At 47.8% G+C, this 20,140-nt stretch overlaps 1 protein-coding gene across 1 annotated transcript in view; it reads right to left on the bottom strand.

The window, feature by feature from the left end:
- Window positions 1–18,771, bottom strand: part of LOC130840736 (pleckstrin homology domain-containing family M member 1-like) — a 31,652-nt gene extending 12,881 nt beyond the window's left edge. Inside the window, 9 exon segments of the mRNA XM_057716519.1 lie at window positions 932–1,193; window positions 5,364–5,769; window positions 10,979–11,603; window positions 12,277–12,278; window positions 13,180–13,255; window positions 13,258–13,426; window positions 15,529–15,617; window positions 17,943–18,202; window positions 18,643–18,771. Of these exon segments, the coding sequence (XP_057572502.1) occupies window positions 932–1,193; window positions 5,364–5,769; window positions 10,979–11,603; window positions 12,277–12,278; window positions 13,180–13,255; window positions 13,258–13,426; window positions 15,529–15,576 (1,588 nt within the window). The 5' untranslated portion in view covers window positions 15,577–15,617; window positions 17,943–18,202; window positions 18,643–18,771.
- Between the last annotated feature and the right edge of the window lie 1,369 nt (window positions 18,772–20,140).

A 20,140-nucleotide genomic window follows, 5' to 3' on the forward strand; every position in this document is an offset into this window, starting at 1 on the left:
CAGGGCTCTGTCCAGACTCCCTGAGCCAGGGCCCCAGCACCCTGGCCAGAGTTCTCTGCTGGGTCATTGCAAACGGAAAATGAGGAGAGAAAGAGACTGATTCTACGGCACACTTTGTTTGTTTCTGAGGGTTACAGAAAAATTAGGTTATGGTTATTTAATGCTGTCTGGAATTTCACAGGGTGCGGAGATCAACCTGGCCTCATTGTAAACTGCACACAAAGGACACTGAACGAACAGCAGATCTGATAAACCCCACCAGAGCTGTTAAATAAACCATCTAAGAGAGAGTCCTTGGGAAGGAGCAGTTGAAACACCTGGGTCTTCAAGAGGCAGGGGGTGTGCCCTGGGCTTCAGACGGACAGAATCAAGATGTCTGTACACTTATAAGGTTATCTTATGTATCTTATATATAATCTTACGTATAACCACAAGATTTATAGGAGAGTTTCAGGGAAGATAGTTTCCATTTCAATATATGAAACAGTATTTGTGTACTCTGTAGGGAGTTTTGACCATTATTTTATTAAGATTTTTATGAGAGGGACTTCTCTGGTGGTCCAGTGGGTAAGATGCCACGCTCCCAATGCAGGACGCCCAGGTTCGATCCCTCGTTGGGGAACTAGATCCTGCTTGCCTGCTGCAACTAAGAGTTCACATGCCGCAACTAAGAGTTCACGTGCTGCATCTAAGACCCAGCCCAGCCTAAATAAATAATTAGAAAAAAAAATTTTTTTTACGAGAAAATATACTACTTTTCCTAAAATGCTTTCCTGAATTACTCAGCAAGGGTGCTCCTTATTACATTTAGGGGATGAGGTTTTTCTTGGGAGAAGACACCGCCCAACTGGTAAAGAGGACTTCTGAACTGCTTTCTGAAAGGCACTGCCCACAGGTACTGTGGCACCCGGAAGCCCGCAGAGTCACCTACCCATCTGCCTGCGATGCACCACCCTGAAGTCATTATGCTCTGGTGCCAGGGTGGCCTCGCCTCTCCTGCTTCCTGGGGAAGGCACGCAAGCTTTGTCCAAGGCCTCCAAGGAACAGCTTCTTCTTGGTCCTTGCGTGAGGAGACCAGGCCTTGACTCTGGAGTCCCTCTGGGAGAACCTACAGAGGCATCGGAAGGACTCTCCACGGGCTGTTCCCGGGGAGGCCGGTAGAAGTCATCTTCTGAGATCCAGTTTGTGTTTATCTATTGGGAAAGAAGTAAAGGCAGGTTGTTTTTAAAAACATCTTTATTGAGACATGATTCACATACCATAAAACCAACTCATTTAAAGTGTGTAATTCAATCGTTTCCGCATATTCACAGACCTGTATGACCACCACCACATGGTTTAGAACATTTTCATTGTTCCATAAGGAAACCTCGTACCCATCAGCAGTCACTCCCTGTTTCCCCTCGACCGCCCCAGGTCTAGGCAACCAATAATCTACTTTCTGTTTCTACAGATTTGCCTATTTTGGACACGTATAAATGAAGGCTTATGTGGTCTTTTGAAATGGGCTACTTTCCCTTAGCATAATGTTTTCGAGGTTGTGGTAAGTATCAGTACTTTGTTCCTTTTTATTACCAAATGATATGCCAATGTGTGGATGTACCGCGGATGTACCGCCTTTTGTATACCCATTCATCAATGGACACCCAAGCCCATATGCCACAACTAAGACGCCCACGTGCTGCAACTAAAAATCCTGTGTGCCACAATGAAGATCCCGCATGCTGCAACTAAGACCTGGCGCAGCCTAAGTAAATAAATAAATAAATATTTTTTTAAAATTAAGAACTTCTGTTCAACAAAAGATACCATTAAGAGATTTAAAAGGCCAGCATAGCCTGTAAGAATATATTTGCTATATGCATATATTTTTCTCCAATAAAAGACACATGTACAGCATACAAAGAGCCCCTAGCAAATCAACAAGGAAAACACATACCATTCAATTTACGAATGAGACAGTGACTTTAAAGGATGCTTCCAAAAAGCAAATGCAAAGGTATCAATATCATTAGTCATCAGAGAAATGCAAATTAAAACCACAGTGAGATAGCACTACACACCTACTAGAGTGGCCAAAATGTAAAAGATTGACAATGCCATTGACAATGGTATTCTTCATCCCAGAAGAGCGATGGAAATGCTCATATATTGCTACTGTGAGTATAAGTCAGCACAAGTCCTTTGGCAGTATCTACTAGAGCTAAACGTATGCCGACTCAGTGACCTAGCAATTCCATTCTTAGATGTACACCCAGAGATGAGTACACAGGTTCACCGAAAGGCAAGTACAAGAATGCTCATAGCTGCTTTCTACATAACAGCCCAAACCTGAAAACAACCCAAATGTCTGTTTACAGGAGAATGGATAATTACGCTGTGATATCTTCTTACACTGGAATACTACAGAACAATGGAAAACAACAAACTAGAGCCTCAGGCTATCTCACAGACATAATGGTCAGTGAAAGAAGTAAAAGAGTACACACTCTATGATTCCATCTATATGAAGTTCAACAACAGGAAAAACTTTAAGGACTGGAAGTCAGATTAGTGGTTTCCTCTGGAGGGAGGCAGTGAGTGGGAGAAGGCACGAGGGAGCCTTCTGGTGGCTGGAGATGTTCTATATCTTGATCTGGATGGTGGTTACGGAGTGTATGTGATATATAATTACTCACTGAGGTATACACTGAGGACCTGGGTACTTTAAACACATCATTCCTCAAAAAAAATGTTAAAGGAGAAAGTGGGACAATTCAATGGGGAAATAATAGTCTTTCCAACAAATGGTGCTCGTCTGACTGTATAACCACATGCAAAAAAGTGAAGTTGGATTATAGACTTAAATGTAAGGGATGAAACCATAAACTTTTTAGAACACATGGGAGTAAATCTTCAAGACCTTAGGTTAGGAATGAGTACTTAGATTTGACACCAAAAGTACAAGCAACAAGAGAAAAAACAGACTACCTCAAAATTTAAAACTTTTATGTTTCAAATGATGCCATCAAGAAAGTGAAAAGACAAGCCACAGAATGGAAGAAAAATCTGCAAATCATTTCTCTAATAAGGGTCTAGTGTCCAGAATATATAAAGAACTATAACTCAACATTAAATAACCCAATTTAAGAATGGGGAAATGTTTTGAATAGACATTTCTCCAAAGAAAATACACAAATGGCAATAAGCACATGAAAAGATGCTCAACGTTATTAGTCACCAGGGAAATGCAAATCAAAACCATAATAAGATACCTCTTGTCCCCCACTAGGATGGCTACAATAAAAACAAAAACAAAACAGACAGTAAGAACTGTTGGCAAGGATGTAGAGGAATACGCTGCTGGTTGAAATATAAAACAAGGCAGTTGCTTTTGGAAAACAGTTTGGCAGGTCCTCAAAAGGTTAAATACAGAGTTACCATATGATCCCAAAATTCTACTTCAAGGTATGCATCCGAAGAAGTTAAAACATATGTCCAAGCAAAAAATTACACATGAATGTTCACAGTAGCATTATTCGTAACAGTCAAAAAGTAGGAAAAATGCCAATGTTCATTCACTCATGAATTGATAAATAAATTGTGATACATCCATATACTCAGCAAAAAAAAAAAAAAAAAGAATGAATGAAGTACTGATAGGGGCCACAACATGGATGAACCTTAAAAACATTTTGCTAATTGAAAGAAGCCTATCACAAATGTGACACATTATATGATTCCATTTATGTACAATGTCCAGAGCAGGCAAATCTATAGACAAAGTAGATTAGTGGTTGCTAGGGGTTGAGGGGGGTGAGGCAGGAGGGGAAAGGGACAGGAGTGGTTGCTAATGGGTGGGGAGTTTCTTTCATGGGAGATGAAAATGTTTTCAAATCAGACTGTGGTGATGGTTGCACAACTCTATGAACACATACTAAAAAAACCGAATTATACACTTTAATTAGGTGGATAGTATGCTATGTGAATCCACAATAAAGCTGTTAAGAGAGTGGGTGGGTGTGCCTCTTCTCGTCTGGCCCATCCTGAGTTATAGGATCTGGAAGGATAGACACGTGTGGATGGAGCTGAAAGAGCAAGACTACATCCCCAACACAAGCCCCAGACAGTAGCTGGGATGAACTCTGGGTTGTGCGTGCCCTGTGTGCACATGCACTCCAATTCCTACTTCTGCTTTTCGAGATCCACCAACAACTGTGAAATGGCACAAGAGCTTGCGTTCACAGCTTGACTACTGCTTCCCTGGGCCCACAGTTCCAGCCTCTACCCTCGGGGTCTCTCTCCAGGACAGTCCCAGGGCTGGCTTTCTCGGGTCATCAACACACTGGACTGGCTTATTCTAGAACAGCACTGTCCCACAGAAATACAATGCGCGCCTCACAGGTCACCTTAAATGTTCTAGTAGCCACATTAAAAAAAGTTTAAAAAACAGGTGATATTAATTTTAATAGTATATTTTTATTTAAAATACATATTTAGGGACTTCCTTGGTGGTGCAGTGGATAAGTCTCTGTGCTCCCAATGCAGGGGGCCTGGACTCGATCCCTGGTCAGGGAACTAGATCCCACATGCATACACAACTAAGAGTTTGCACGCCACAAATAAGGAGCCCTGGAGTCGCAACTAAGGAGCCCACCTGCCGCAACTAAGACCTGGCACAACCAAATAAATAAATATTTTTTGTAAAAAATAAATAAAATACATATTTTAAATGTTTTCATTTTAATGTGATCAATAAACAAATTATGAATGAGACATTTTACATTCTGTTTTTCCTACCAAGTCTTCAAAATCCAGTGTTTATTTTACACAGCTTATCTCAATTTGGATGAGCCACGTTTTAAGTGCTCAAGAGCCACGTGTGGCTAGTGGCTGCCCAAGTGGACGGTGCGGTTCGAGATCTGGTTCGTGTTGCAGAATGAGTATTTTTAAAGCCCGGTGTTTTAGGACAATGTTTATTTAATAATAACAAGTACTGAGGAGGAAACCAAAGCTCAGTGAGGTGAAGTGCCTCGCCCACGGGCGTAAGCTGGTAAGTGGCAGTGGTTAAGAGCAGAGACTCCGAGGTTGGGTGAGAATTATCTTCACCACAGGGTCGATGTGCAGATAACAGGAGACACCCGTGGGAAGTGAGGGTGCAGAGCCTGGCTCACATCCACCACTCACACCCCAAGGAACATTAGCTCCCTCACCACGATGCTATTAATACCAAACGCTGCAGGGCGCGGGGCTCAGTGGGAGAAGGCAGGGACCACTCGGGGTCACTAGCTGGGGAAACCCTGCACTGGCTCTGAGACATTCACCAACACTCCGCCCCCACCACCATCATCCCCCGCCAAAACAACCCAGCTTGGACCACTCACCGGACTGGTGGGTGAGGGAACCACAAGGCTCAGCTGAGGTCTGTCATCCTCCAGGGGCTTCCGCTGGCCACTTCCTTGGCCAACTGCTCTGGCTGCCTCTCTCACAGGACTAGGAGGCTGCTGGCCTGAAGTGCTCCCCGAAGGGACAGCCTGGGCCATGCCCAGCTTCAGCCAGCCCCCAGGGCCAGGCGCCTGGGAAAGAGGCTCCCCCGTGTGGGCCCCATCTCGGGTCCCAGGGGATGCTTGGGCAGGGCGGGGCTCCGCAGGTACCTCAAAGGGCGGGGGTGTGCTGGTGTCCAGGCCGTGGAGGGTGAGCGAGGCCTGCAGCACGGGAACCTCCGTTTCTGGGCTCAGTCCCTCGGTGGGCACAGAGTTCACCTGGGCTTTGCTGAATTCCGACAACACCCTGGACGTTTTTAAACAAAGAAACCTGTGTGACAGGGTTGTCAGCTGGAGTGCCCAAGGCTAAGTGGAAAACTGCTGTTTTATGATTGAATAAAACAAAACAAAACAACCCTCACCCCCTTAATCATCACTGCGCTCCCAGCTCCCACGCACACACACGCCCACCAACGTGGCTCCCCAGCGGGGACTCGGGCAGGCTGGGTGGACAGGTGAGTTGTGCAGCCCAGGATCTCAGGTGACTAAGCTCACAAAGCAGAGGAAAGGACTCGAACGGATTGCCTTTTACCCTCTGAACAGGCTCGCCGGGCCTGGGGAGTCTGCGCAGCCAAACAAACCCGTCCCTGCCCCAAGCCTACCTCGGCAGTGCCCTGGTGAACGCATGTCTCAGAGCTGGGCTCCAAGACTCCACGCCTTGGGACACAGGCTTGGGCGAAGGGAGGACCCGCTTTGTTCCCAGAACAGGATGTGTTCCTGACGGGACTGGCACTTCCTGCCCCTCAGGGGTGCATCTGGGCCCAGGGAGCCAGTGTCACTGCCTTTGTACACACACACACACACACACACACACACACACACACATACTTCTGGGTCTTCCGGAATGTGCACTGGCTAGTGGCTGCTCCTCCCTCCCTCTCCCGAGGCTTCCAAGTTGTGCTTCTGAATTAAACCTATCTGCTGCCTCCACCTCTGCTTATGAATCCAGTGAGGACGTCAGGGACAAATGTAGGTTCTGGTGGCAAGAAAGCTGTCTGGAGCTCAAGAGATCACACACATCTGCCCTAACGGCTTAGACGGGGTGTAGAAGACACACCAAACTCCCCTTAATGTGGCTGAATGGAAACAAGGATTTTAGAACTCAAGTTTTCATCTTCTAGGTGAGCACTGCTCTTATTTACACCATCATAACCTCAAACAACATTTTAAGACATTCTAGACAAGGAGAGGTGACCAACCCATGCACTTCTGGGCAACTGATTTTCAACACAGGTGCCGAGACATTTCAATGGGGAAAGAATAGTCTTTTCAACAGATGGTGCTGGGATCAGTGAATAGTTTCATGCAAAAGAATGAAGTTGGACTCCTATCTCACATCATAGAAAAAAATTAACCCCAAATGGATCAGAGACCTAAAGGTAAGAGCTAAAACTATAAAACTCTTAGAAGGAAACAGGTGTAAAGCTTCATGTCTTTGGATCAGGCAATCATTTCTTAGATATGACATCTAATGTATAAGCGACTAATAAAAAATATAACTAATAAAAATATTTGCATATAAAATATACAAATATTATCATATATCTGATAAGAGTCTAGTACCCAGAATATACAGAGCTCTTACAATGCAATAATAAATAAATAACCCAATTTAAAAATAGGAAAGGATTTGAATAGACATGACTCCAAAGAAGATATACAAGAACTTCCCTGGTGGCTCAGTGGTTAAGAATCCGCCTGCCAATACAGGGGACACAGGTTCAAGCCCTGGTCCAGTAAGATCCCACATGCCTCGGAGCTACTAAGCCCGTGTGCGGCAACTACTAAGCCTGTGCTCTTGAGCCTGCGAGCCACAACTATTGAGCCCACGTGCCACAACTACTGAAGCTCGCACACCTAGAACCCGTGCTCCGCAGCAAGAGAAGCCACCGCAATGAGAAGCCTGCGCACCACAACAAAGAGTAACCTCCACTTGCTGCAACTAGAGAAAAGCCCACGCACAGCAACAGAGACCCAGCACAGCCAATAAATAAAATTAATTAATTAAAAAAACAAACCTGTGCTTTCATTTAGAGAACAACGGGGAAAATACATGTATTATAAATATTTATGTGTAAGTAAATAAAAAGCATGGCCTGGAGAATCTGAATGGCCGCCTTATAAAGTCCTCCCGACAAGTGAGCCTGAGCCTGGGGTTCTCCTGAACACGTGGACTATTGTGCTGGTGAGACACAGGACTATTCGCCAGCAACAGCCACGAATACAAGCACAGAGGTGGGCTGCACGTGCTAAGAATCCTTTCCCCCGAGGGAAGGCCTCAGGACAATGACCTCCGACAAATATTACTAAGCAAGGTTTTGCAGCAGTGCACAGGGGGACAAGCAGTAGAACAGGTGTCACAGGTACCCAGCAGTAAAATGACACCACCGCCTGGTGAACGTGCACACTGTGTCAGACGCTGCTCTAAGCACCTGACAGGTCTAAGCTCATTTCATCCCCCCGGCCTTCCTCTGAAACGCCCTCCTTGGAAGCATTTTATCCCCACTTTACAGATGAGGACATCAAGGTCAGAAAGGTTGAGTGACTTGCCCGAGATGGCAAAGCTGGTTGAGGAGGACTCAGGCAGTCTGGCTCCTGAGTCCACACTCTCTACCACTAGACTGTACCTATGCTTCCCAGTGATCAGTGTAATTCAGACCCAACGAACACAGAAGAAGCTGTGCGGGGCAGTTAATCCTCTCTTCACAAGGCAAAACTGTAATCTGGTTTCTGCAAAACATGAATAAGTTTCATTTGGAATGTTATGGGTTTTGCACTTCATATCTGATTTGTAGATTTTTATTTTTTGGCTGCACCGCACCGCTTGCGGAATCTTAGTTCCCAGACCAGGGATTGAACCTGGGCCCTGGCAGTGAAAGAGCCAAGTCCTAACCACTGGACGGCCTGGGAACTCCCAATTTGCAGATGTTTTGATTTTACAATTAAGAATTTTAAGCACAACGTGTTTATGCCTAATTTTAAGTTATATACATTTAAGTAACATGATAACTTAAGCGAACTCAAGTGTTTGAGAATCTTTACCTTAAGGGTAGAGTATTTAAGACAGTCTAAGAAATGCTGGTCTCTGTGGATGCTCTAAGACGAAGATGAACTTCCAGCCCAGCTCTAAGAATGATAGTGCTGGTTGTGTGCTTGTGTGTGTGCACGTGTGTGTGTGTGTGTGTGGTGTGGTGTGGTGTCTGCTGATTCCTCACGTCACTGTCCAGTGTTGCTCTGTACATCCTGATCTCTTCCCTTGAGTTCCCCTGGAACACCCAGGACAACACTTCCCACACAGGGTGGATGGTCACTGATTCAACCACCTTAAGCTTGGATTTTCCAATCACAAGACGCAGGAAAGGTAAAGGCAAGGCACATGACAAAGAGAAGGCTGGCTGGTCTGCGGGAGGACAGAGAGACAACCAAGGGCTAAGACAGGTGACTGAGCCTCAGTCACGCCACGGGCCCAGCCATCTCTGGGGAGGGGCTGCTCCTTCCCAGCACGTTATATCTAATCTTTCCGTTTGACATGTGAAAATTCTACCTGATGTGCTCGATGTTCAGAAGCCGTTTCTGGGGCCTACCAGACATGCTTATGTGTGCAACTCACTCATGGACATCTCACTTGATTCTCAAACAGCCCTACAAGGGGATTTCCATTGTAAAGACGAAGAAACAAAAAAATAGATAACTAATAAGGGCCTAGTGTAGGCACAGGGAACTCTACTCAATACTCTGCAATGACCTATACGAGAAAAGAATGTAAAATTCAGTGGATATATGTATATGTATAACTGAATCACTTAGCAGAAACTAAAACAACATTGGAAACCAGCTATACTTCAATAAAAATTAAAAAAAAAAAGATGAAGAAACAGAACCTCAAAAAGAGTTAGCAATGTACAGGACATTACTGGGCTTGCAGGTGGCGGAATGGGGCTGGAAACCAGATCTGCTCCAGGGCCCGTCCATGACACCCAATCCTGGTGTGACTCCCACACGAGGCGGGAGCCCTATAAAGACCTGAACCAAGGTGGGGGGAAGGGCGGGAAACAGCAGGAGAGGAAAGAAGGTCCTAAACACAGCTGATGGAACACGGGTCCTCCTGGAGGAGATGCTTCCTAAACGGCTACCATTTTTTACCTATGAGATGAACACATATCCAAAAGTTTGATAACACCTTCTGTCGATGAGGCTGAGAGGACACAGGCACACCCCTAATGGAGTGAAAATAGGCAATATCTGTGGAAATCACAAATTAATTGATCCCTTGGCTCAGCAATTTTGCTTCTGGGAATTTACTGAATAGGGATAGCTTGTGTGGACCTAAAGGACCACACACATAGGTTATTTATGGAAACCCTGAACTCCAGTGTCCATTAAACTCAGGGCTGATTCAATAAACTAAGGTACATTTATACAATGGAAAAACCTGTAATAGAAAAAAAAAAAAAAAGAGGAAGCTCTGATATGAAAAGATCTCCTAAACAAGGTATAGAATGGTGTATTTAAAATTTACGCTAGCTTTTGTGGAAAGAAGTGGGAGACTAAGAAATAAGAAAGATAAAAACCTCTAAGGGAAAAGATTCTGAAAACATTTTATATATATGTTATATATACTCATCTATATATATTATATATATAACATATTATATATACATAAATAATTGAATCACCGTGCTATACACCTGAAATTAACACAACACTGTAAATCAACTATACGTTGATTAAAAACAAAGAAATAAGAGAAAAATTTAAATCTGCATATTTACATTTGTTACAGATGCATTTAGAAACCTTGGGAAAATATGCAAGAAATTAATAATTATGGTTACAGGGGTGGGAAAGACTTTTCACTGTATACATTTTAGATTTTTTTAACCATAAAAATAGATTATTCAAAAATTAACGTTAAAAAGCCTGAAGGAAGGAAGGCTCTACCCAGGCTCCCTTCTCCAGTCAAGTTCGTCACTGCATGTCCTCCTCCTCCACACACTCTGTGTGCCCATTTGCCTGCCCTATCCGGGCATCACTCAGGTTCTGTGTCCCCAGAAGAGCACCCTTCTGCACTGTGCTGCACTGTGCTTTTTGGAAGCTGCACGTAGAGCTCTGAGCTATAAGCTTCCTTCTCTCTGAACGAAGACAAGAATAATATTTGACACTAAATCTCAGACAGATTAAATGACTTGTCACACGGCACTCAGAACAGAGCTGGGACTGGAACCACCTCTGAGCCCCGTCGAAATACATTTTATGCCTTCTCCCCACGGGCCCCCGTTGGCCTCCAGGTACAGCTCCCAGAAACTCCAGCCCCTGGCCCCTTGGTCTGACTTATGCCCTAACAGAGTTCTGTGCTCAGTGACAGGCAATCACACTGAGCTCCAGGGAGAGAGGGCAAGAGGAAGAGAAGAAGGAAGGAAGGAGCGAGCGGGAAGGGGTGGGGGAGGGGCACTCACTCTTGCAGAGACGGGTCCGAATCTTCGGCATTTGCCGTCCCCAGGTCTGAGTCGCAGGACATGGGCTCCTCGGAACGGTCTGGACTCTTGGAGCCATTCTCTTGGAGGAGGCAGCTGTCAGAGTTGAGGCTGCAGGAGAGCTGGGATGAACGGGCCATGTCCAGGCTGAGGGAGGAGGCCGTGAGCTGCCTGTTCCGCTGGATCTTATGGCCCGAGTGCTGGACCTCGATGTCCTCCGAGCCTGAGGAATGGGAGATGGAATCCAGAGACTCCTTCCGCTGTAGTCCTGTGCCAGAGGTAGTGAGGACATCGAGCTCCGAGAGCGGGCAGAGCCCAGAGAGGACCAGCGGGGTCAGGGTCCACTCATTTAGGATGGCAGACTTGTAGGAGAGCTCGAAGGACAGGGATGTCAGGCCCTGCAGGAAGCTCAGGAGGAACTCGCCGTCCTCGGCGTCATGGAGCAGGGCTGTGGGCTGGTAGTACTCGCACAGGCGGGCCTGCTCCTGCAACAGCAGCTTCAGGTAGCACTCCATCAGGCCGTCGTTGAGGGCCAGCCGCAGCCAGGCCCGGCAGCGGCCCACATCCGTGCTCACGAAGATCAGGTGCTCCAATTCTGAGATGATGTCTGGGAAAGTGGAGAACAAAAAATGACTGCAAGTCACTGAGAGGTCATTTTATCCACTGGTTAGCAAGAGCCAATAATGGCGACTGCAAATATACACCGGCATGAAAAATTCTTGTGTTCCAAGGGGAATTTAGAAAGATTCAGCTCTAACCCCCAACTTTTTTAGGTGAGTGTCCTGAAGGATGGTTGCTATTTTCATGACAACTACCCATCGGGCCCCTGACATCACCTGTTCATCCAGGACATGTCTGCTGAGCCCCTAAGGGCAAGGTCCTCGGAGCTGTGAAGACACAGGGTAAAGACATGGTCCCCACCCTTGGTCCAGGAAACCGCCTTTCAAGGACATGTTGAGGTGAGCCCTGTTGTAGCAGAGCTGGGGTGGGGACCAGGCAATCATCTCTGGGTTGGAGTAAGAAAAATGCCATAGAAAGGGTAGTATCTGAGCTGGGCCTTGAGGGATTGGAAGAGGCAAAGATGGAAGGAGAGCCTTCGAGGCACAAGGGACTGATGGAGAAAAAAGCATAAAGGGTAGGAAAGCAACAGACTGTAACCGGAGTGGGGAGTGCTCCAATTACAGCACGGGGAGGAAGAGTGGGCGATTGGGTTGCAAAGCCAGGTGACGCAGGGCCTTGAGTATCAAACAGGGGAGGCAAAGTGGGGTGATGGCCCCCACACCTGGCTGTGCATCGGGATCACCTGGGGAACTAGGCCAGGATACAGGTTCTGGGGCTCCAGCCAAGTGAATCAGACCCCAGGCTGGCATGTGGGAGCCTGTGGGCTACAGGGCTTTGCTCAGGAAATCGACGTGCCCGCATCCACACAGACTTCAGGGTGGGGTGCTCCAACCCAAGCCGACCCCACCTGTACCAAACTCAGCTCCCGAGTGCCTTGCTCTGATGTAAGTGCCCCTTGTCTCACTACCACCGTCCCTGTGTACCTCTCCTCCACGGGAGTGTGGACTGGACTCTTGCAGAACCCAGCGATGGAGCTCCGGTCAGCGTAAGCTCAGTAAACGTTGGCTGACTCACCAAAGGAAAGACGGAATGAGATAAGGGGGACAATTAGAAAGGCACTGCCACCCCAGAATGAGGTAAGAGCCTGAGACAGGGCAGTGGCAGTAGGAATGGGAAGGAAGATCAGAGACTGACAAGGCACCTTTGGGCAGGAGGTGGCATTTAATAGCCTCGAGAGGCACAGTGCCAGCTGCTCGCTCCAAAGCCCAGGCGGTTCAGGGCAGGGCTGGCAAGACAAGTGTGTCAGGGCGCATATTCAGATGCTCCAGCTGGATGCCACTCTTCTTAAAAAAAAAAAAAAACAAAAAAACCCCCCAAACCCTACCTTGTTACAAGTATGATACTTAGCACACAGATGTGCAAACATCCTAAGGCAGGGGCAACAGACTTCCGGAAAGGCCCAGACAGTAAAGATTTTAGGCTTTGCGGGCCACACAACCTCTGCTGCAACTACTGAATTTGCCAGAGGGGGGTAAAAAGAAGGCTCCCGTTCAGCGTCCCACACTCTGAAGCTCCTCCCTGACGTGAAGCCCCTGCCCATCCCCGCCTCCAGCGGCTCTCACTTGTGGGTGATGGCTTTCAGGAGGGGCCAGAAGACAGGCTGAGGCAGAGGCTTCCGGTGGGTGCTTTTCTTCCTTTCCCTCCGGCCTTGGCTCGGATGTGCTTGGCGTGCAGGCCGTGGAGGAAGACGGCCTCCAGGGCGCTGCACATGCTGTTGGCATCTCCGTCTTCGCTCGTGACCACCGTGTGCAAGGACACGTACTGCTTCTGCAGAGCCTTCACGGAGCCCACTAGCTTCTTCTTGATGACCTGGGTGGCACCAGACACAACACAGGCCTTTAGAGGCTCCTGTGGCGACCCTTGCAATGTAACTCTGCTTGTTACCAAACACAAGGGTTCACATGCATGCACATGTATACGTATCTATGTAGCAAAACTACTACAGGCTAATGGTAGAAGATAGAGAAAGTAGAGGGAAGAAGAGGAAAACTGGACCGAGAAGTGTTTTTTAAATGTGTTTGTTTGTTTATCTGTTTATTTATTTATTGGCCATGCAGCTTGCGGGATCTTAGTTCCCCAACCAGGGACTGAACACGGGCCCTGGCAGTGAAAGCATGGAGTCCTAACCACTGGACCGCCAGGGAATTCCCTGTGTGTTTGTTTTTTAAACCAAACTTCAGTGAACGGATAGCCATATAAACCTGTGTTTCAATACTGGCTCCATCAGTTACAGCTATTCGAGCTTGGGTAATCCACCTAAGGCAGGGGTAAGGCGTCCCACCTTAATCACATGACCAACATTCCACAGAGAGTCAATAAGTGAAGAGTCAAAAGTGCTGCTTTAGAGCAATAAAATCCCCAGAAACAGGAGCCTGGTCCACATGAAGATCCCAGACCTGGCAGTCAGAGCCTGGGTTTCCTCTCAGCTGTCAGTCACCAGCTGGGTCACTTGAGATATTTCACTTAATCTCTCTGAGCCTCAATTTCCTCATCTGTTAAGTGGAAATAATACTTCGTGATTTACAGCACTGGGGGGATTACTCTTTGAGGGCAGGACTAGTTTTTTTATCCATCCTTGGGCCCTCAACACTGGGCCTGGTTCCTGGCACATGTACTCAGTAAATGCTGGCTAAATGAATAAATTATAAAATATACATAGTCCTTTGGAAATACAGAGTTAAGATCGTTCTATCATAATACAAGCACATATGTCCAAATTACCTAAGGGTTTGGAAAACGATTGGAAGGGACTGGAGAAAAACTGGTTTGAATTATTAGGTGATAGGATTATGGACAAATATTTCACTGTTTCATTTTTAATTTTAACCAACAATTCATGTTAATGTTCTCTGAAAAGTTAAATGTTCTTTTTTTAGAATAGCTTTAATGAGACATAATTTGCATATCATAAAATTCACTCATTAAAATACATAGCTCTGTGGTTTTTAGTACCTTCACAGAATTGTGCAAGCATTTCCACTATCTAATTTTAGAACATCTTCATTGCCCCCGAAAGAAACCCTGTACCCATTAGTGGTCACTCACTATTCCCCTCTCCCCCAACCCCTGGCAACCACGGATTACTTTCTGTCTCTATGGATTTGCCTGTTCTGGACATTTCATAGAAATGGAATCACACAATATGCAGCCTTTTGTGTCTGACTTCTTCCACTTAGCATGTTTTCAAGTTTGTCTATGTCGCAGCATATATCAGGACTTCATTCCTTTCTATTGCCAAATAATATTCCACTGCATGGATATATCACATTTTATTTAACCATTCATCGATTAATAGATATTTGGGTTGTTTCCACCTTTTGGCTACAACGCTATGAACATTCACGTGATGCTTTCAATTCACTTGGGTATATACCTAGCAGTGGAATTGCTGGGTCATATGCAACTCTGTGTTTCACTTTCTGAGGCACTATCAAACTGGTTTCCACAATGGCTGTACCATTTTCCACTCCCACCGGCAAAGTATGAGGGTTCCAACTTCTCCACAACCCCACCAACACTTATCATTGCCTGCCATTTTGATTAAAGCTATCCGAGTGGGTATGAAGAAGTATCTCGTTATGGTTTTGATTTGCCTTTGTCTAATGTCTAATGATGTTGAGCATCTTTGTATGTACTTATTGGGCATCTGCATATCTTCTCTGGAGAAATCCTTGGTCCTCAGGCAACCTATATTCAACCTCCGTTGTTTTTTGTAAATCCCCATTTTTATCACCAATAAGATGATCTAGAAAGGGCAGGAACTCCTCAGAGCCTGCTTCTGCTATAACTTTTTCTCAACCCTAGGCCCCTCTTTCTGAGCAGTGCTCACTCACTTCAAAAATGAGAAAAAAACAGTGACATGGCTGTCCCCGGCACCCCTGCCCCCACCCTTGATCCTGCCTGTCACCTACCGGGATGGCAGCCCGGGGGTCCAGTCCATTTTCCACCCCTGAGAGCATCTCCACTCAAGCAGCAGCTCCCCAGGAGAATCACATGACACCTGCAGGGACAGACACGGCCAGATGAACAATCACTGTCCCCAGCCGATCTTGTCCCCACACCCCACCCCCATCGTACTCAAACTGCAACTGAAAGGACTTTCAGTACAAAAGTAAAAACTGAGAGTGGGTTTTAAGGAAGGAAGCAAGGAAGGAAAAAAAAGGCTGAGGGACTGGATCTCGTGGGGATGAGAAGCCCTGTGTGCCATGCGCGGGTCTGTCCCAAAGGGTGGGTAGAAAGGGCTCCTGACTCCACACCAAACGCTGGCACGAAAAGCTGGGAATGAAACGCTACTTTAGATACAGAGCTGAGGCTGCCAGGGGGATGCTGCAGCTGAAGCTGCCAAGAACCCACAGGGGCCAGGAAGCAGGGGCTCACAATTCACATTCAGGGCCTGGGCCCTGCAACTGTCCCGACTCCTGTCCCAGCCCAGGGTCGGCCCGCTCAGCGGGAAAACGTACAAGTGACACGCCTGCAAAAGGAAGGGCTCTCTTGCCACAAAGCTGCTTCTCCTTTGGGCTGCAAGGGTCTAGCTTGAGCAGCACAGGGTCATCTCTAAAGGGGAACAACATGCGTCCTGATCTCCATTTGCCACGAACCAGCGAGGCGCACTGGAGCACGTGTCGGACATATGGAGACTATGACCGTACAAAACGCTGAGCACAGAGCCTGATATTTCCCAAGGATAAATGTCTCTCTAGCCCTCGTGGATGTGGCCACCCACATCTACAGGCAAAGAATGCCACTGCCTAAATGAGGGTGCGCCCGCAGCTGACGTCAGCACATGGAGAAAGCTCTCGGGGCAGCTGCCCTTCTCCTGGGGTGGCTGAGGCGCAGAGCGGGTGGGGGTGGGCCTGAGCCTGGGAGGGCTGCGGCCTGGTCTGGCCCCACCCCAGCCACTGTGTAGACCACGACTGGACAGGCACACTCACACCGAAACAGATCTCTAGTGGCCACACAGCGAAGCATGAGCGGACACCAAACACCAAAAACAAAAAGTTACTGCTCTCAAAAACTCATGGCCCAAAGAAGTTAATAAAACCAAGACACGAAATGAGTTCCGTGCCCTTTACAGGACTGCCTCATTCATTCCTCATAACCACCCTGGGAGTGTTTTATGATCTCTGTCTGACAGATAAGAAACAAAAGCTGACCCAGGTCAACGAAATTCCCAAGATCCCAGGGCTGTTCAGTGGCCGACTCCACCACCTGTTGCCAGCACAGCGGCAACCCCAGCTCCACGGAACACCCCAGACTCCAGGAGGAGTGTGATCACCCCCCCTTCCCGAAGAGGGGGGGGTGGGTTAGGACGAAGGCAGGGAGGGGCAAGGGGGCAGGGGCGGCCTGGGAGGAGGGCTTTGCAGGTGGGCGCCCAGGTGAGAGGCGGCAGTGGAACACGGAGGCCAGTCTGGCAGGAAAGGTTTACAGGAGGATGTGAGTGTGACACTTGGAAATGAGAGGGGCAGCGTGGCCCTCAACGGTGGGAGATGCTCTGATTCAATCCCTGGCCTCTGGAGTGGGCAGAGGGTGACCAGGATCCAGAGCCAACCTCCCCAAGTGAGGACGTGCAGAGGGAGGGAGGGGTGTAGAGGGTGGCCCCTGCAGAGCCAGCTGTGGTCATGGCGTGACACACCCCAGAACGTGGGCCCCTGGCCGCAGGCCCTGTCTCACTGCCTCACCCTCACCTCATTCCCCCTCCCACCTGCCAGGGACTCTCAGGGCCCTCCTCCACACTCCGGCCACCAGCGCCCCAGGCAAGGGGACACGTGCTGCAGACAGTCCCTCGGACAATGCTCCTTCCAGGCCACCTGGTGCAGCCCAGGAGGCCAAATCCAGGTTCTCTGGCTCCAAGACCCTGGCCTCCAATCCCCTTCAGCAATCCCAGAGGCCAAAGGCCTCCCCTCAGGCCTGCCTCTTCTAGACAGGGCCTCAAGCTCCAAAACTGCTCTTCCCCCAGCCAGCCACAGGCCAGGCCAGGAAGGGCTTAGGTCTCAACAATCTGAATAACAGCCTGGGTCCATGAAGGCCTCACTAACTAATTAACTGAAAATCATATTCACGGGAGGGAGGGAGGCCTGTTAGTGAGTGGGCGCTCCAGCCCAGTAAGGGTCTGCTAAAAACCCAAAGCAAGCTGACGCTGAGAGGTCAGAGCAGGGTGAGATATGTAACTGTCCCCTAAAACCAAGTGTCAGAAAAGGCACAACGTGGCTGACGACAGCGCAGAGGAGAACGGCCATGTGACAATTCACCAAAGAGGACTGAGGCTTCGGGGTTTGGGCCACAATTCAGGGCACACCTTTCTTTGCAAGAAGCCAAAGCACCTCACCTACGTGGGTCTGCTCCATCATGCCTCAGGGGGCAGGAACCCGGCTCACAGGCAGAAGCCTGACAGTCTGTGACACGAGAACTTGCTCATGGAACCACACTGGGGCTCTGGGCCTCCTGACTGCTGGGTCAGCACTCCATCGCTCTCCAGACCCCCCGTCTACCTTCCGATGGGACTGCTTTCGCTTCCTGTCCTCAGAACACTCTGCACGGACACCAAAAACCAAACCAAAGAGAGAGGTGGCTGCAAGGAGACCTAGGCTAAAAAGAGTAAGGAGAGAACATGGGACACATTACCAAAGGGTTCTTCAAACATCCCCGGTGGAGTTCAGCAGAAAAGGTGACTTCTGCCTGCCCTTTAGGCCACTCCTAACCCCGAGAAGTCTACCTCTCCCCCTAAGTACTGATTCATCCTGACACAGCACTCCTAGCTTCTCTAATCTCATTTACTTCCTAAACCAATCCTGTGACAGAAGGTTGATCATCCCGGTTTCACAAAGAAAACTGAGGCTCAGGAGACAGAACTCTCTCGTTTCCTTATTCTAAGTCTTGTGTCTTTCACCAGATCAAACAATCTCAGGTCTTTGGTTCCAAGAGTTTCAGGCAAAACTGATTACGTATAGACTCAGTAATAATTAACTTAGCCCTCAAAAGCTCCATTTTTACCAAATAAGGCTAAAATCAACAAGAAACAATCTTACCCATCAAGTCTGCAGTGCCAACCAGCTGAGGCCAGGTCCTTTCCATGGTCCCCAGGTTTCACAGATGTCCTTTCTTAAATGTTCCAACACACAAGAAGGAATTGTTCTGGTTGCTCGCCTTCTATATATGTCCAATTTCACTTCCTTCAGAGATCAAGAAAGAAAACAAAAGAATGGCTTATATGAAACTGACGTTAAAAGAAGAAATGGATGGCTTGGCTTCCCTGCTTCTGAAACGCTCCAGCCACCAGTAAATAGAAACCTCTTCTCCTTAGAGACTTCTCAGCCATTCCCAACAGCGTCCTCTCTACGGTCTGAATCCAATCCTGTACTGGGCTGTTCAGAACAAACAGCCTGATGTTTAAGCCATCCCGCTGCTGTACCAATTGATGAGTCATGGTTTTCAGTTGGAAAAGAATGACAAAGTTATCAGTGGGAAAAGAATGACCACGTTATCTTCTGATTCAGAAAGGCAGCGGATCTTTCAGACATGTGAGTGCTAAGTGAGTAAACTGCACCTCCTTCCTCCTGAAGAAAGCTGGGTTTCTGGACAACAGTCCTGGATTGGGGGTGGGGTGGGGGTGGGGTTGGTGCGATGGAGACACTGTGCTGTGGGAACTGGGCTTTGGAAGCAATTGGATACCAGCGGGAGGGCGGGAAACGTCTACCCTGTGATTCCCAAACCAAAGGCTAGTGAGTGAGGCCAGAAATGTGAAGTCAGTGAACACCTGGCATCTTTCTTTCCTCCCTCCTTCCTTCCATTCAATAACACCCATCTCCCCCATACTCTTGTCCCATCCTTAGGATTCCAGCAGGGACCAAACTCTGAATGACTGAAAACAGGAACTGTGCCCGACACATTCCCCACTGCATGTCTAGTGCCTAGAACAACGCGGAGCACACAGTGGTGCTCAAAAAATACCTGCTGCATGAGCAGAAGAATAAAACAAACACAAGGCTCAGGGCAGGGATACAATTCTGAGGTATACAATTCTTAGCCATGATGCAACTCCTTCCATTAAACCACAATGCCAGCAGGCTGAAACCATTCCGATATATTGCACCTTAATGGGGGGGATACTGAAGGAGAAGGGCAATCAACTTTCAAAGGAACAAGACTATAGATGGCAAGCAAACGCAACGGGTCCTGTTTGGGGCCCTTTAAAATTGCTGCCAAATGGCCAATCCTCGGAAGCCAGGTCACCGGAATTTGGAGAGACGGTGTTGCCCAGAAGCCCAGGAGATGATAAATGCTGAGCATGGGGCCCGAGTGCCTCAGGGATGTCCCTCTGCCTCAGCGACTCAGATATCTTGGCTCCCCAGGTTCACGGGTAACCAAATGGCCAAAACCCAAAGATCCAGCCCCTGCAAAAAGAGGAAGCAATTCAACAGCCTCTGCACCCGCCGAAGCCTTAGCCTCCTGGGCACCCTCTCCCCTACACTCTCCACAACGTGGACCATCATCTCTGGCGACCGCTGGGCTCCCTGTGTTCAGTGT

This window comes from Hippopotamus amphibius, chromosome 17 (assembly GCF_030028045.1).
Source record: "Hippopotamus amphibius kiboko isolate mHipAmp2 chromosome 17, mHipAmp2.hap2, whole genome shotgun sequence".
In the NCBI taxonomy this organism is placed as follows: domain Eukaryota; kingdom Metazoa; phylum Chordata; class Mammalia; order Artiodactyla; family Hippopotamidae; genus Hippopotamus; species Hippopotamus amphibius.